At 40.4% G+C, this 18257-nt stretch overlaps 1 protein-coding gene across 3 annotated transcripts in view; it reads right to left on the bottom strand.

Moving 5' to 3' along the window:
• Nucleotides 1–778: 778 nt before the first annotated feature.
• The window catches only part of TFRC (transferrin receptor), a 23234-nt gene continuing 5755 nt past the window's right edge, over nucleotides 779–18257 (bottom strand). The window contains exons 3-19 of one of the 3 annotated variants that reach the window (XM_075202337.1): nucleotides 14769–14976; nucleotides 14350–14542; nucleotides 12511–12651; nucleotides 11285–11381; nucleotides 11011–11133; nucleotides 10813–10923; nucleotides 10442–10581; nucleotides 7466–7617; nucleotides 7218–7337; nucleotides 7047–7132; nucleotides 5455–5518; nucleotides 5247–5314; nucleotides 5039–5103; nucleotides 4750–4831; nucleotides 4383–4619; nucleotides 2735–2875; nucleotides 779–2557 (exon numbers count right to left, since the gene is read on the bottom strand). In XM_075202337.1, coding sequence (XP_075058438.1) covers nucleotides 2315–2557; nucleotides 2735–2875; nucleotides 4383–4619; nucleotides 4750–4831; nucleotides 5039–5103; nucleotides 5247–5314; nucleotides 5455–5518; nucleotides 7047–7132; nucleotides 7218–7337; nucleotides 7466–7617; nucleotides 10442–10581; nucleotides 10813–10923; nucleotides 11011–11133; nucleotides 11285–11381; nucleotides 12511–12651; nucleotides 14350–14542; nucleotides 14769–14976 — 2271 coding nt within the window. In that variant the 3' untranslated portion in view covers nucleotides 779–2314. Of the gene's footprint in view, nucleotides 2558–2734; nucleotides 2876–4382; nucleotides 4620–4749; nucleotides 4832–5038; nucleotides 5104–5246; nucleotides 5315–5454; nucleotides 5519–7046; nucleotides 7133–7217; nucleotides 7338–7465; nucleotides 7618–10441; nucleotides 10582–10812; nucleotides 10924–11010; nucleotides 11134–11284; nucleotides 11382–12510; nucleotides 12652–13569; nucleotides 13682–14349; nucleotides 14543–14768; nucleotides 14977–18257 lie in introns of those variants that run through there. The other 2 variants (XM_075202338.1, XM_075202339.1) reach the window with 2 other exon arrangements.

The raw sequence follows: 18257 nt of genomic DNA, 5'->3' as shown, positions 1-18257 counted from the left end.
TCTAGAATTCCTGCTAGCTTTAATCGACCCATGCCAGTTCTTACGAATACTGCACTGCAGGGCTGGGTGACATTTAAAACAAGATTTAAAATCTGAAATAGCAGGTCGATGTTCTATCCAGCTGTGTTGAAGCCACATCTGGAGCAGGCAGCAAAAAAACAAAAAAAAAAACCTCAAACACACCCCAGTCCCTCAAAGATAAAAGTAGACAAACCGTGGGTTGCTTGCCATAAGGGCTGTTCTTGCACCACAAACAGCTTGTAAGTATTCTGTTTTTGGACAAAGAAAGCAGCATTATTGGTTTAAATAGGGAAGGTTAAAAAGGGAGAAAAAAAAAATAAAAAAAATTCTAACCTAATAATCATAGCATAATGAGTGGAAGTTAAAAAATGGCTGTTTGTATACACACTGTTAAACCACCACCTACGGCACGATGACCTATCGAATGGACAGCAGATGGGTACATAGCTCTTTCTCAAGTATGGTTACAGCACGTACAATGTATACCTACAAGTGGTAGTAGAAAGGGGAAGAAAAAAAAAAAAAAAAAAAAAAAAAAAAGCCCTGCCCCACACCCCTCATTTTGAATATTTCACATATGTGGTGTCTGTAAAGAATGACCTGTAGAGCTTTTATTTAAAGCTTTGATTTTCTCTGGCTGTCAGATGAGATCTTTTAACTTAAGTCATTTCAAAAACCTCATCTGGTTCATCCATAACTAATAAAAATTCCAATTTTCAAACATCTAAATTGTCTAATGCAGCTATTAGTCAAAAAATTAGATTGCCTTACAGCAGCTGCTGGGAAGATTATAACAACCCAGTCAAAAAAGGAAAAAAAGATATTACACAACATATGGCATTTGTGAATGTGAAGGACTTGTGCCACATTGAGGCATAAATAAAGCTTCAAGTGCTACCTTAACACTTTCTGACTGAAGCAGATCATTCAAGTGAAAATCTTGCATGTAAAAGAAAGGAGGAGTTCATAATGGGTAAAATTAAACTTTCTACTAGTAACATGCTTTTGTGCAACATGCCACAACGCTCGTTCAATAAAGTTTAAATGCCAAGCAGAAGTTGTTCAGTTTGAAGAGCTATACTTACAGCTATATCTTTTTAACTTTAGTTTCATGTATCATACACATGGATGTGTGATTTAGTAAGGAACTATGTATACGCTAGAATACAATTTTCTCTACACTATGGACCAATTCAGAAGGTAAACCTGTCAACAGGTCAAAAATCTTTACAGACGCCACTTGTGATAAACATCCCACTAAAAGCAAACCATGAGTAACTATGCAAATCCATTGGGACAGAAAAAAAACTAAATTCAAAACTGGAACAATTACCATAATTGATAACATAACAGTTCGGTGGTAGTCTTAACCCCGATGACCGTAAACCCGGCAACAGCCAACACGACAGGTGTATTCCCCAACAGACTGGTAATACGGACAGGTTGGAAGACAGACCTCAAACAGTGGCGACAAATAAAGAAGCCGGAAACAATGTTGTTTAAAAAGCCTAGTACATTGTAGAGGCGGTGCGTCCTTAATCGCCAGGGTAACAGCAGGAAACAGAGTGTGCACCTTGAAAGTGACATCATCACTGGCTTCCGGCTTCTTTATTCGTCGCCACTGTTTGAGGTCTGTCTTCCAACCTGTCAGTATTACCAGTCTGTTGGGGAATACACCTGTCTTGTTATCTGTTGTCGGGTTTACGGTCCTCGCTAATAGGTACCCAACCCGAACAGTTTATACATTTTAAACAGTTATGGATTTTGTACAGGGTTTCTTGATATAAGGCTGCAAAAAAGAAAAAAAAAAAAAAGAAGAACACCCCACAAGTAAATTGAACAAAAGACTATGCTATAAATAAAGTTAAGGGCACAACAAACGCACATGCATGGGAAGAGAAGGTACAAGTGCTTAGTTTGGATGTGTTCACACGTATACATTGCTGCATTACCAAGAATGTAAATGATTTTACTATGGTGCCCTCACCGTAACCATAGCCCTGGGAGTTGCTACAGGTAGCAGTTCTTCCTGGGGCTTTGTCTGGTGCTGTAATATGGAACTGGCAAGTCTATTTCGCTCACCACTTTCACAATGGCAGTGAAGGAGGTTATGAGTGCAAGAACCAATCACAAGCTGCAGTCTTTCAGCTTGTAAGCGGCCCTGTTGCTCATAAGCTGACTAAATTTTGCTAGGTCTGTAAGAGAAACAAGAGGAGCAGAAAAAAAAAAAAAGCTGTAAAGAGCTAGGGGGAGGTAACTTTTGTAAAATCATTTACTACCTGGCAGCGCAACTTTAAAACTCATTATCTATTTCCCAGATATCACCCGTCAGGGCATTGGCAGCACCCTGCAAAGTCCAAGTGAGAAGAGCCAACTGGTTTTTAAAGACAGATTCGTTGAACAGAGATGCATTAGTCTTCAGCAGACTTAGGTGTTTCTCAAACGCTGAAACAGTATGATTGCCAAAGCCGTAGAGAATATGACGAAATGGAGTTTCCTTAGGGGAAACGTAAGGGGACAGCATGGAGTATTCAACCTTAAAGTAGAAAAGAAAAAAAATAAATGTAAATCATAATTTCATTCATAAATGCACAGCACTTCATATAACACTATAGAATAGTCGGAAAAAAAAAAAAAAAAAAATGTAGAAAGAGAGCCTAGCATTATTATATAACTGAACGGAGTTTATGATGTGAAGAATAGTTTGAGCTACCTTCATAATACGGTCATTTAGAGCGCGGAGGAGAGGCTTGTCATCGAGGTCAGATTCCTTAAAGCTCTTCTTAAGAGACTCTGCTGCTCTATTGAAGTCACCCCGAGCAGACTTTATCCATCTCAAGTTGAGGTCCATAGTCTGAGGGAGAAGACAGATAAATATGAGACTCTACCTGGAATGTTCTTTAGAAAACAAAGAAATCTGTACCCATAGAGCAGTTGTGCACCAATATCTTTAGTTAACTTTTTTTTTTTTTTTTTTATATAGAAAAACAATTTTTTACCATTAAATATACAAGTTTTTATTTGAAACCAAAACAAAATTGCTTATATTAGGTAATCCACATATCAAAGTGTCTGGTTTTGCTGGACAGCTGTGACTCCATCAAAAGTAGTCAGTGGCAAGAGTCCTTACCAAATTAGGAGAGCTATTTGTGGGCGATAATACAAAAGACACACATGCGGATTGTCACGTGGAGGACATTAACCTGTTCTGATAACATCACAACAGGTTTCACACCTATGTTGCAGCACAGACCCCTTCGGTATTTAAAGTATATCCTCTTAGCTCCCAAGGAAAAAGCTTAAGTTCAGTCCTCTTTAAGTGACCAAAACCTATGGAGATAATTGGCTATTAACCACTATGGCTGAACCTATTTTGGCACTTTTTGGGCTGGTCACTTTTCATCATCAATATCAGCCATTTGTTTACACAGTACCGACACATACCTACAACCAAGCATACTATTTTGTAAGCCAGACAACCTACCGCACCAAAATGAAGGGAACTCAGAATTAATTTGAGCTAGGGTTGAGAAGATCTATACATTAACACCCCCCCCCCCAAATCACTAAAAAATTAACATCTACTGTAGTGTAGGCGTTACGGACCTGTGATCACTCACGAGTAAGTTCCACGGTGCCAAATCCTCTGGACTTCGCTCTTTCAAATGAGGGTCATAGTTTTGAAGCCAAAATGGGGAGATCCTCCCCCATCCCTGGACCCATTGTCTACTGCAGTGCGAGGTGCCATTTAGTTTGAAAAAGGGGACCACCTAAATGGGGAGAGAGTTTCTGCGCTATGCCCCCCCCCCCCCTCCCTGCTCTACAGATTTATTTTTCCCGTAGTGCAGCGAGTGAGGACACGCACCATGATGTCATCGCACACTGACTTTGTTACAAGCTACCTCATTTCCTGCAGGAAGTAATGGTAAGGGACAAGTAGTTCTAATGTTAACTTATTTTCACTCCATGGGTGATGAGGACAAGCGAGACTCGTTCATGAAGATTTTGTTTTCCACTGAAATAAAACTTGGATACCCTTCCACTCTGCGATGATTACAGACCACTTCTGTCAACAGAAGTCTAGTCTTGGCTTTACATTCATTTCCAGCACAACAATCTCATGTGGCCAGCTGACCTGAGGAAGGTGTAGTTTCCACCCACATCATGAACCCGCTCCTATTTCAGAAGCAATGCTTGAATCAGTTAAGCAACATTTGGTTCTGCACTCTATATATCCCAATTCATCCTTGCATTTTCTATACCTAACCCCTTTAGCCTCCAATTATTTTTCAGCAAAGTATAAAACACAACCTAAATTTAAATTTACATTTCTAAAGTTTCAAGCTAAGATTTAAAGTTACTTGAGCGTTCCGTACAGGTATAGCCATCCTCTGATTGTCCAAATCACTGATAATTTGGAGTAGTTCAGCTCCATATTTCGTGTAGTCCAACTGCAGAATGTGGTCGTGTGTAAGTCGCAAAGTTATCAGGGCAGCAAACTTCACAGCGGTCTTGCACATGCTGTCAACAGCAACCAACTTCTTAAAATTCACAAACGTATCCTCTGCAGTGCCAAGATAAGCATAGGGCTTTTTATCCTAAAATTCAACAGCAGGTAAAAAGAGTATGTTGGTAATGCAAGCTTAACCCATTGCGTGTAAATATATATATATTTTTTACAGCAACATAAATGGCATTCAGTATGTATATAAATAAGGGGTTACTTACCTTACGAAAACTAAAAGATACAGATGGGATTCCAGAGTATGCGAGGAAGGGATAAGCAGCATCATCCATTGAGAAGCAGTTACTGTAGGGGGGACCAAACAAACAGCTTTTTAGACCTCAGCAACATAAATACATGAAGAAATGATACAAAGGGTATCACTTTAATGATACAGGTATAAATTTCTTAGCAGTTTAATATTTACTTTATCTTTACAATAAGTAATTAAAACCCCCACATGTTAAGAGGGAATCCCAAAAGGTCAGTGTTTTTTGTTTTGCAGAGTCTTACAGGCAATTTCCTGCTGGGTTGAACTGTTCATACAGGTTTTTGTCAGTTTCTGTAGGATCAGCTATCTGTATGGAAACACAAGCCAAGAAAAGGTTATAAATTGCAGACGTTGGTCCTACCACATTTAAAAACACAAATTTTCTATCATTCATGGAAAACAGTAGGACAGACCGCAAGGAGATGGTTAATCTACCAGAAAGTCAAATACCTCTTTCATGATTTTTTCGATCAGGTTATACATTAGAGGGCTGGCAGACATTTGGAACGATCCAGAACCTGTGACAAACACAAAAATATGGCGTTAATAATGTTGCGGCAGAAAGATTTACTTTTTATAGCTTGATGACAAGGAAAAAAAATAAAAGATAAAATGGGTAGAACTAGATTTAGGCATCTGTCATGTGAGGAACTTGTACCTTGAACAACCGCATCCAGATTGATGTAGGATATTGCCTTAAGATGTAGACTGGTAAGGTACCCCTAGAAGAAAATCACAATTCAGGATGAAGAACTATGACATTTCCATCCCTTTTCTTTATATATTTTTTAGCTTTATATGGAGAATAAGTGGTTTACTTCAATTGTATGGAAAGAACTGAAATCTATAACATTTCTTAAAATGGGACATTACACATTGGAGATTCAGCCAGTGCATTTTAAGTGGGTTCAGCCAAAGTGGACATAAGTACCCGAGCACTGGAGATTTCTGGATTGTATTGGGGATAATCTAAATCCATTAATATCTATGGCAGACCAGTTGCACCATTTTGAAAAGCTTATAGTTTAAAGTTGAATCCTGGCCCCTTGTATTAAAATAGAATTTGTAGGATCCTAGACCATCAACACCCGAGTCTGCATTACCTGAAAAGGGAAATAAGCTCAGGATATTAGAGTCCTATAATAAGATAGAGACTATACATACTGCAAGAACTGATTTCTCATAAGGTAAACATCTGAGACACAGCCCACACGTCAGATACTATTTAAACCCTCCACTCAGTTACTGACAGAGACCCACTGTTGCCCGGCAACCAGAGGTATAATAAAGACAAAATCATACAACATACTCAAATGCTTACTATTAAAAATGAAAATTGTAACAGAGCAATTTTTGATGAAAGTCAAATCCTCAATTACTAATAGAAAAGCATCATCACCCAATAGAGAACTGTGCGGTACATAATCTGACGCACAAAAAAAGCCATATCCAATATGGATCATGGATGGCAGAAAAAGTGAACAAAAAGTGTTGCAAGGTGCTAGAGGAGTATTTAAGGTGTACAGAGATCCTCAATAACACAACAATAGTGGGAGCCCAAGTCTGCAAGACAAATACACAGATATAGCTGTACAGCCAAACTACCCACAATAGCAGGCGGGATATAAGTGGAAGTAGCCTACACTCAATTGCTCTGCTTTAAGAATACAATATTGTAAGGATAAAGCTTCAGGATTGTTTACACATACTAGATTGCACTGACCACTTAACAGAGGCCTTGTGCTCCTGGCCAGATAATTGATCCAGACATTCAATTAAGCGAGAGGTCCCATTAGAGCTTCATATGAGGTGTCCCTGCCCACTTTTTCAGGCATTACGGCACATAAAACATTATTTTTGCTTGCACCTTTACAAAGTTTAAGTAATATCCCCCCCCCCCCCCCCCCCTCAAAAAAAAAATCTGCAACCCTCTGTAGTAATGAAGGGGTTGGATGACAACCATCCAGACAGTAAGAATACAGCTTAAGAGTAAGGTTATACCATCAATTAAAATCAATACCAACGAATGGAGTTGTAATACTACAATTGCTAGCGTGCATAACCCCAAATTCCAAGTCCCTATTCTCTACCTCGCAAGGGCTTTAGTGATTAAGACAGATTTTTACTGAGTCTGTATATTAAAATCCAGCTACAGAGAGGTGCAAAGCGCCAAACGTTAAAAACAGAAAAGGACAAAAGCTAAAATAAGCAGAGACTTTTTAACAAAAATCCTTAGTAAAGGAACCTTACCTCTAACCACTCAGTAGCACCAACAGATCCAAAATCCCCAGCACTCCAACTTGCAAACACAATACTACGCCTGGGCCTATAACCATCTGCATATAAAGAGAGAATAGCGCATTTATAAGTTAAGTAACTTAAAGGCAGTGCTTTTACTAATAGAAAAAGATTAGAACTTACCCATTTTAACCATTTCCGATAACACGCGGGCGAGCTCTACCAGTACAGACGATCCAACAACTGCCTTGGCTACTCCCAAGCCCCACGAGTCTCTCTGAGCACCAATCACAACATAACGATCTGCAGAATGAGTAACAGAAAATGGTTATGCAACAGAAACAGTTAAGGAGCTTTGAAATAAATCAGTTTATACAATGATACTAGTAAACAATTGCGTATTACATTTTGAGATTTTATTTAAAAATTACCTGGTTCATCAAAACCTTTAATTACACCAAATATGTTGTAAATTTTCTTCTCAGCCATAGTATTGGTCACTTCCAGTGTAATGTTCTTATACGCTTTGCCAAGCCTACAACCGTTCCTCCAACTATCTGGGCACCCATCCATATCAAGTTTTCTGGAATAAGCAATTAAACTGGGTGATTAACATATAATGAACAGCATGGATAACATTAAAGGAAAAAAACCCACATACAAATAAAGTACATTCATTTTGTGGCAAGGAGCTGTAAAGGAGGGGTTGTTTTTTTTGCTTGTAACTCCGCATAAAATCCATTTCTCTGACTCCATTTGACGACGCTGCAACAATGGGGTAAAGTAAGTTGGTAATGGAGTAAAGACACCAACACAAACCATTTGAGTGGCTAACTGGTTCTCTACTATACCCTCCCATTTGGAGCCATCCTCAGTTTCTGTATAACAAAGCCCAGAAGAGGGCATAACAAACTTTAAAAGTTATCACCCACAAAACAGCCAGAGCAAGGGAATGAAGCACAGTGTTCCTCAGTGGAGCCAGAGAAATGGATTTTACAGTGAGTAATAAAGGGGAAAAATTAAAATTAGAAATTATATTAAATTTTCATTTTCCTGCCATTGGGGGACACTACCAAAGCAGACCCTAAGTGAGGGATTGCTCTGAAATAACTGCACATAAAACGTTGCGCCTAAAGCTAGCATCCAGGGATGCAAAGCCCAGCAACTTGTAGAATTAAAAAAAGGTGTGGATAGACTACCGTGTAGCAGCCCAGCACAGCTGTACGTCCAAAGCACTGGGATGCACCAACAGCCCTGGTCAAAGCAGTCTTCAAGCCCGCCGGCAATAAGCAAGCCGACTGAACGCAAGCCAAACAGAGGATAACCAAATCACGCTTGTGGGCATCATACAGAATGAAATGATCACTAGTTTTACGAACAAAAACCATACTGTCCACATAGCACCCGAGGGCCCAGACCACATCCAGAAGGTGAAATGATGCATCAAAACACTGGAACGGCAATGTCCTGGTTCAAGTAATAAGAGCATTTTCGCCACAAAAGGGGATTTGTGTGAAGCACTGCCCCATCAGAATGAATCGCCAAAAAAGGGGGTTTACAGTACCCCTTAGGAGCAGTAGAGATGGCGAGTAAAAACACCTTCCAAGTAACGTAACCGAGATCAACAAAATATAAAAGGCTCAGAGGGTAACCTAGTAAGAGCACTGAGCACCAAATTAAGAATCCATGGCTCAACCGGATGCACAAAGGAAAGCTGAGCATGTAGAACACCCTTGCACACCCTTCATGACAACCAAATTGCTCTAAAAGAAGATAGAGTGCAGAAATTTGCAGTTTCAGAGAAGAGACGGAGACCTCTCTGTCAAACCTGTCTCACAGAAAAGGAAAGCAAGTGGGAAACTGACCTTCACACTACTGAATGTAGGTTTTTGATAGCAATTCACAGAAGATGAGGATTTCTGAGATTTAATCTAAGTCTGCACAACCGCTTGCCAAAAACTCCTGGCCCGAAAAATCAGGGTTTCAGTAGCCGCGCATTCAAAGCCAGACAACCTAAAGAGAGGCAGTGAAGAGGGCCTTGTACCAGAAGATCTAGATGAAAAGGCAACCGATAAGGTGGACCCACTGACATCCCTAGGACGTCGGAGTACCGCATTCGGCACCATAATGGCAGGCACCCAGTCTCTATTTTCTTTCCATGCGAATTAGCAGAAACCGCTATACCAGATGAAACAGCCACTGTATCTGCAAGGAATCTGCGTACTTCACCACTGTATCCCTGGACATTGCACACAAGATAAAGACCTTGAAGATCAGGCAGGACGCCATTAAAAAGATCTCTGCCCTTCTGGTTCAACATTTGGGACTGCCAAAGACCTCAGCGTGAAGGGACCATTCTCCTGGGTGAATCCATTTGTGGCAGAGATAAATCAGCCTTCCCAATCTTCACCCCAAAGATAAATATGGCAGAAATCACCGGAACATATCCTGGGCAGAACGCTGTTTTACGCCTTGCCATGCCACTACTTGTTCTCCCATGTAAAACTGTCAGAATGCACCCTCAGTGCCCTTCTGGCCATAACCATGGCCCTGAACAAGCACCCTGTAGACTACTCTGAGTTCCAGAACATTGATGGGCAAGGGGGACTCCTGGGGAAACCAGAGGTCCTGGAACCCATAAGATGACAGGGTCCCAAACCTGACAGGCTGGCGTTTTGGTTAACCAAGGTCCACTCCTATGATTGGAAGTACTGACCCTTGACCCATTTGATCTGGTCAAACACCAAGTGAGGGAGCAATGGGTGGCATGAACAGTGTGATGCTCTGCCTGCCCAGATGAATGGTGAATTTGGATTATTTCTTGAGTATCTCCCTTTGGGAGGCCAGGAATGAAACTGGGCGAAAGGCACAGCTTCGAACATGGACACAATGGTTCCTAGCAGTTTCCTGCAGTGGAGAAGGGACTCTTCTCACTGGACCTGAAGAGACCTGGGGGTAAATGTATTATGGTCCAATTTTTGCAACTCGCCGGAAATTGGCAACTTTGCAGCCTTTAAATTTAAAGCGGCGATGGCTTGTAAAGGCAAGCTGCTGCAAAGTCGCCAATTTCCGGCGAGTTGCAAAAATCGGACCATAATACATTTACCCCCAGGTCTTGTTTAGAAGCGCAAGAACTTGGCTCTCCAAGATGAATACCTACAGACATACCATGTCGAAGAAATCTGCACATTTTCCCTCGCAGCCCAAAGAGGTTTGCAGAAAAATGTGCAGAGATTTCTTACCATAATAACCAGTAATATGCACATCTGAATATCTAGGCGATGTTCAGTGGCACATTGCGCAGAAATAAATTTGTCCCCAAGACAAATTTTTGCCAATTGAGATTAAAGAACCACCAATAAATTGTATATGACAGAACCGGAAATGAAGTGCTAAATTAACCATACCCCAACAGCCGCTTTCCATGCCTACTGGAAAGGGACTGAACAGGAATTTGTGGGAGTCCTGAAGACCGGGATGGTGGAAACTGTGTATGGTTGAAAGATGGGAATCCAGGAGTAAAGGGATCACCAGTACCAAAATGAGCCTACAAGAAAAGAAAACAAACTTTAAATCAGACAGGCAGAACTCAGCAATGACCATAGGATACAGGCCAGGAAACAGCGTCACTGATGCAAAGGGAATTCACGGTCTAAAATGTAACTAACGTAGTGTTTTAAAACACTTAAAGCTGGGCTTTTTTGGGGTTAAAACTAATACACGCTGTATCCCTACCACCTATGAGGTGGCCACCCTGGCTCTCACTAAAATAACTCACATGCCCAAAAGGTGAATCAATGTCTTTATCCACACCATTAGGGAAGGTGAAATCAGATGGGTCTGGATAGATTAGTACTCCGGCTGCATTAGCAATTTCAGCATTTTTAACCTAAAACAAATAAAATAAAGTTACACATTAAGAACATGGTAAAATCAATTTATTTGGCATAGCTAGAATATGCTATAAATGAATTACCTTTTCAGAAAAGACGATTAATCCAGAACGCACAAGAACCAATTTACCAATTACATCAATGTTTTTGACACGCAGAGCATCAAAGTCTTCCATTCGACCATAATGAGCATACACAAGGCCAGCCTTGAGAAAACAATGTATAAAAGTTAAAAAATTGTATATGCTTGCTGCAAGAAGGAAAAAAACATCATGCGCACCATTCGTTTAATGCAGGAAGTTCGTAGCAAGTGGTATTTTTAAATAGATTTAAAGAAAACTTGTATAATCAACTTACAGTAACAGAATCTGCATGACTGTAGGCCACATATGAAGCAGGAGTAAAGGTCTCATCTACCAAACCATCAGCCTTCAAAACTGTAACTGTGTTAGACCTAGTCAAAAGACATAATTTAGCATTAAATTCAAAGCAGAATCAGTTATAATCATCATTTACATAGCGCCACCAATTCCGCACAGCTGTACAGAGAATATTTGTCATTCACATCAATCCCAGCCCTGCTGGAGCTTACAGTCTAAATTCCCCTACACACAGACTAGTGCTCATTTTGTCAGCAGATAATTAACTTACCAGTATGTATTTGGAGTGTGACAAGAAACCCACACAAACAGTCAGGAATCGAACGCATGGCCCCAGTGCTGAGAGACAGAATTGCCAACCACTGGGCCACTGTTGTCATTTATTTATATGTGAATTAGGACGAAAAATTACAAAAAAATAAAAAATAAAAAATGTAAAGCACCATGCCTTTGGGATCACAAATGATACAACACTGAAGGCACAATGAACTTGTCAAACCCCAAGTTCAGACTCAATTTCTCTTTTGTATGTGCAGTAGGTGGGCTGATGTCCAAAAGTTATCTATTGGTATAACCCCCCCCCCCCCCATACACACAAAAGCCTTGACCCTTAACAACTCTGTGGGCCTATTACTCAGACTAAACCTGTTCAACCAAAACAATTAAGCATTCAGAGACCCTAGTCGATCCACACCATGTTTTAATGTAACTTTCACCCACTAACAGAGGAAGGTGGTGCTCATTACAAAGGGGTCTACTGCTCAGTCACACAACTCTCCCAATTCAATTTCTTATGGGAAGGAAAAAACAAAAAAAAAAAAAACACCCCCCCCCTGCCCCCATCCCCCACTCCTTTAGGGTCCAAAACAGCTATAATATGGTTCCTACCTCGCAAAGGGCCCTTTTTGGGCTTCCTGGTGGGAAATGTCTGCCTAACAGAGGACCATACAAAGCTCTGTATAATCATGTATTCTATTCAATGCTCTCACAACAGGATATACCGTACCACCCTGTGTATGTTCAGTTGCATCAGAACATTGTACTTGCTATACCAAGATCTCAAGTTACATGTATAGGATCTCCCCTCCATACCCTTCTTTTTCTTCTGTACTTCATTTAGGATAAAACTTGTATTCACTGGAACATAGAGAATTAAGCAGAACACTTGAGAAACAAAACCGTTGTGAAAACAGAGAACTGTACCTGCCCTGGTCTTGTAGAGTGACATAATGCTCATCATTCCAGACCTTATTCAACGACATCTTCGTGAAAGCATCACGCACCATTGTAGCCACAGCATCTTCTTTGTCAGATCCAGCTTCACGAGAAGTCACAGACAGATTTCTGCAAACAAGCAAAGCAATGACAAATTACACTGGACATACAGGCAGCGAAATTGTAAGACGGCAACAACTGCTTGACATACAGTACCAAGATCATTAAACCAGGGCTTAAAAGAGACTACAGATGTTGCGCTTTAACTTGATATTACATGTTATGGGAGGGGGGGGGGGGGGGGGGGGGAGGAAGAGCACAGAACTAGAGGCTCTCTTTCATTGGGCGGACTTACAAACAGGTCCATGTTCTTGAAACCTTACTCGACAATGAATTTCTGCACGTGACTGTGGCCAAATAGCATATACTGGTGTTTTATTAGGTTAATGTTCTATAATCTTCTATCCAGTCACAACAAAACCTCATCAACTCATTCAGTGGTGAAAACAGTCTGAGAAGAATGATGGGAAAATACAGTATAGCTAAAGAAACCGAGGTCCCTTTTATGCTAGAGCACGTGCAGCTGACCTGGTAGCTATGTCTGTGCTATTCCATTTATTTATTTTTTTATAGAAGTGGGGCAATAAGGAATATAGCCGATATACTTCGAGAAACAAACACCAAATTCAATGCAACAAAGTCACAACTGTGCACAATAAATTCAACAGGAAACAGTCCACAAACAAAACACCTGTTCAGACAACAGACGCACACATGGTTACGATTAAGGTCATGTCTGCCAACACTCATAATTTGAGGTTTCAGCAGTCACAGGTATTGACGGAGGCATATATAGGGCTCAGTATGTGGCGTATATTATACCTACATTATGTATTGTAAAGCACTAACCTTATAAGCTTTGAATAATACAGCTTGTAAGTATTAACCTATATCTGTCATTGTTGATGCATACGCTAACTAAAGCTGAAGTGGACATAACCGAAAGGCATTTGGACACATGGATAGAAAAGAGGACTATAGGAATACTTTTTGTCTGCCAGCGAATGCCCTCTTCCGCCCATCACGGTGGCACTCCCTGGACTTCATTTTCTCCCGCCTCTGCTCAGAGTTCTCCAACCCTGACTTCCATCTCTCCGAGCACAACTTTTCCTTTTTTCTAAACCCAACACAGGAGGGAGAAGAGGAAAAAGGAGATCACGAAGAGTTGGCGAGAAAGGAAGGAAGTGGTGGTCAGAGAGATGGAAGACATGGTTGGGGGTGGTGGTAGTAGTCTTTCACTGAAATGACTCAGAAGGTAAAGCCAGGGGACAGACGCAAGCTTAACCACTACATAATGATAAGGAGGCAGAGAGAATTTGAGAAGAGATAGTCATGGCTAGTAGCAAGTTTGTTGTAGACCAACATTCCTGAACCCCATCAGATTAGATCTATTCAAATGTAATTGACATTAACTGTAATTAAGCCAACAACCTGCAGTATTGACAAAGTCTATTATTCTAACAGGTGTATAAGAGTTATTGGAGAATAGATACCAGTATTTAAGTTCTGCTATGCTGTAGTAAATCCCAAATGAAGTGGATACATTAACAGTATTCAAATACCATTTGTCACTATGTATGCACCAGTGTTAACGAACCAATAAAGAAGCACGCTTCCAGTAAACTCAAAAGACAATGGCTTCATATTTTATGGGATCGTTATGACTAAGAAGTTTTTATAAACAAAATTTCCCTAGGAAATATATTTACTCTCGAAATAGTGTACTTCTACTTAATCAGCATCAATAAACACATTTTAGTTACTTACTCAATTGTTGTCTCAAAGAAAAGGTTGTCTATCTTACGATCCAACATAGTCTTCAGATCACTCCAATATAAGATATTAGGCATCTCCGAGTCACTGAACATCTCTGCTTCACTTTCATCTTGAGGGTCATGTTCAACAGGCGTAGAAGGGCATGGCTCACGTCCTCGGTAAATCAAGTATCCAATAAGAAATCCTACAAAGCAACAGATGTTAAAAATGAAATATAATAATTGGGTGTACCCTGGTGAAGGCTTGGCTATACTGAAACATTGTTCGTGTTGCTTTTTCTAATTGTATAACTGCATTCTTTGAAACTACTAATGTAGTGTGGATTTTTCAGTATTGCTTCTTTAGAATTTGTGTTGGCACAGATTCCTATTGCAGATACACACACCACAATCACGCATGTTAGTTCTTACCTATCAAAAATAAAAGAAATGCACCCAGGATTTTAAAGCACAAGCTTCTGCATCCATTGTTTCCTTCTTTGTGCTTCACGATATGGTCTCCCAGCGTCTGATCACCACACTCTTCCTCATCTGCTAGTTTCATCTCTACTTGGCTGGCATCCCCATCTGTCTGCGGCGTCAAACTGAAGCGTGTATAGGTCAGAGGGACCCTGCCAAACTAAAGCAAAATAATTTCAGTATACTAAAGAAAGAAAATATTATGGAGGGAAATATATGTATTTTAATATCAGGAAGTGATCCACATGTAGAAACTCTGTAGGTGATATATGCTACATCAGCTAATGGTCCACTGCAAGAGCAAGTAACCTGCATGGAGAATCTGTGCGTTGCAATACAGAGAACAAGCAGTGAAATAACCAAGGGACATTTGATGACTATTTTAAGTATTTTCCTAAATCGCATGTGCACATTAAACACTGATCCACAGAGTATCATAATATACTAGAAAGCTCAAAGGGAAAGCAAATGCCTTGGAACCAGTAGTAGATCTGCTGACCACTGTACCAGAGCCTTGACAAAAAGTAGGGAAGGAAGGGGGGGGGGGTGGGTATGGCAGCACAAGACAAAGTAAAGTAAAATATATAAAATATATACTGTCACAAACTTGGACTACTGTAATAAATTGCAATTTCTCCCCAGATATTCTCTGGTGACATTTTAAAGCATTATGATGAATGTCAAACTTATGGTCTATTCAGGAATTAGGAACATATATAACATGTGTGATTACTCCCAAATATGAGTACATGTGAAAAAAGTAAACCAGAGGTTAATGGACTGATATCTACTTTAAATATAGAGAATTCTAACTCCATATTTGTCGTGATCACTCAGACGTCAAAACAGCATCAATTCTTCTAGGTACACTTGCAGTTTTTGAAGGAATCCGGCTGGAAGGTTGTTCCAAACATCTTTGAGAACTAACCACAGATCTTCTGTGGATGTAGGCCTGCTCAAACCCTAAAGTCTCGTCATGTAATCCCAGACAGACTTGATGTTGAGATCAAGGCTCTGTTGGGGCCATATCATCACTTCCAAGGCTCCTTGTTGTGGTTTACGATGAAGATAGTCCTTAATGATATTGGCTGTATGTTTGGCGTCCTTGTCCGGCTGCAGAATCAGTTTGGAGCCCATCAGACGCCTCCCTGATGTTATTGCATGATGGATAACTACCTGCTTGTATTTCTCGGCATTGAGGACACCATTAATCCTGACCAAATCTCCAACTCCATTTGCTGAAATGCAGCCCCAAACTTGAAAGGAACCTCCAACATGCTTCCCTGTTGCCTGCAGGCACTCATTGTACCACTTTCCGGCAATTGAAACAAATTGCCTTCTGTTCGGGCCAAATAATTCAAGATTTGACTCATCAGTCCAAAGCACCTGCTGCCATTTTTCTGCACATCAATTCCTATATTTTCGTGCACAGTTGAGTCACTTGGCCTCGTTTCCATGTGGAAGGTTAGTTTTTTGACTGCAATTCTTCCATGAAGACCACTTCTGGCCAGACTTCTCCGAACAGTAGATGGTTGAACCTGGGTCCCACGGTTTTCCAGTTCTGAATCAAAGGGCTGGAGAGTGGTACAATAATTCCCTTATAATTTCTTAATGTCAGTTTGTTATCTATTTTTAATTTATTAGGCATTCCACTTTTGTTCTGGTTTTGTGGTCTTAACAAAATCATATGCCAGATTGGTGATTTTGTTTTAATCCCTACATTGAAGGCAGACAATGGTTTGGTTTGTAGTAACTGATTACATTAGGTTGTGAGTGCAGTTTGACATAAGTCAGGGAGTAACTAAAGACTTCATAAGAGTGTAAACTCACATCAAATTTTAACATCAATAGTTTGTATTAAGGTTTTTCCCAAATATGGGGGTACAGAAAGCACATAGTGGGGAATGTACACAACAGTACAAAATATATCAAATACAAATTTAAAGAATAAAACATAGGGACCCAAGGCAAGGAGGGTCATAGGGAGGCCTAACAGCGAGGGAGTCTCGTACGGTCACCACTTAGAAACCCATAAGAAAAACCACAATGGGAAAGGAAGGATTAAGGGCCTTCTCCAGGTCTACCCAACGTTTATGGGAAGCAGACAGGGACCACTCTCTCAATTGTGCCAGTAAGCATGCCTCCTGGTATTTGGCCAAGTACAGGAGGGCAAGGCCTCCCAACATTTTCTCACTGGTCATACGCGAAGGTTTACCTTTACACGCATAACACATGAGAATGTGGAGTTTATCCAAATCAGCTATTTATATAGCATCACTAATTCCGCAGCGTCGTACAGAGAACTCACATCAGTCCCTGCCCCCATTGGAGCCTACGGTTTAAACTCCCTAACATAAAGGCACAGACCGAGAGAGACTAAGGTCAATTTAATAGAAGCCAAGTAACCTACCAGTATGTTTTTGGAGTGTGGTAGGAAACCTGAGCAAACATGGGGAGAACATATAAACTCCACACAGATAAGGCCATGGACGGGAATTGAACTCGTGGCCCCATTTTAGACAGAGAAAAAGGTAATGTTCAAAATACATAATTTTGGAAAGCAATGTAATTATAAAGGCAGCAAGTCTACCCAGCCAGGAGACATCATAGAACATTCATGACTTAGTAAGATGAGAGGTGCAGAAACAGGGTGGAGTAGTTGTCGCCTGGATTCTATGATTGATTGCCGAGTAACCAGTATACCCAAACAAGACAGCAAAGGTCTTCCAGGAGTAAGTAAAATTCGTCTTCACATGAGCCAAGAGACTCTCAGGGATATTAATCGGGAGAGTGTCAAACTTTGTAGTATTCCATTTATAGAAGGAAGGAGGTCTCTGAGCAAATGATAAATAGTTAAACTTTGTCAGCAAATAAACAATTTTTGGGTAGGGTTACCCAAAATACCACGACAAGTGGAAGAGAGAGTCTTAATTTTTTCCATCAGGGCTCAATAGCTTGAAGTCAAATGAAGGAGAGGAGAAAGTACCCCTGCCTAGTACAGTTAATGATCTGTAGCCTCCCAGACAAGAAACCATTGCTATAAACACACGCAGAAAGGCCAACATACAAAGCAAAATTAGGAACTCATCACGAAATTCAAATCAAACCAGTATGTTGCACATAAACCCCTTTAAACCAAATTTTAGTGGTGGTTGAAGGCGTTTCATGTAGCAAGTAGGATAGAATTTCGCAGAAATGTTGTCGTTTTTTTTTTGTTTGTTTTTTTTTTTTTTAAGACAAACCATGTAGTATTGTTTAATCCTTTCACACAAACACGTCACACACACCTAGGCTAGGCTTGCTGCAACAGTTGGCAAATACGGTACATTTCTAGTCATGTAAACAGGGCTAGAATAGATGACCAGCACCAAACCATCCAGGAATGAAAGACCGAACAGGTCCAAATTTGCAGCTCTCAGGGACCAGCTCAACTATCCTTCC

This window comes from Mixophyes fleayi, chromosome 3, assembly GCF_038048845.1.
Source record: "Mixophyes fleayi isolate aMixFle1 chromosome 3, aMixFle1.hap1, whole genome shotgun sequence".
NCBI lineage: Eukaryota > Metazoa > Chordata > Amphibia > Anura > Limnodynastidae > Mixophyes > Mixophyes fleayi.
The sequence above is the reverse complement of the archived record's forward strand: the minus strand, read 5'-3'. Positions and strand labels throughout refer to the sequence as shown.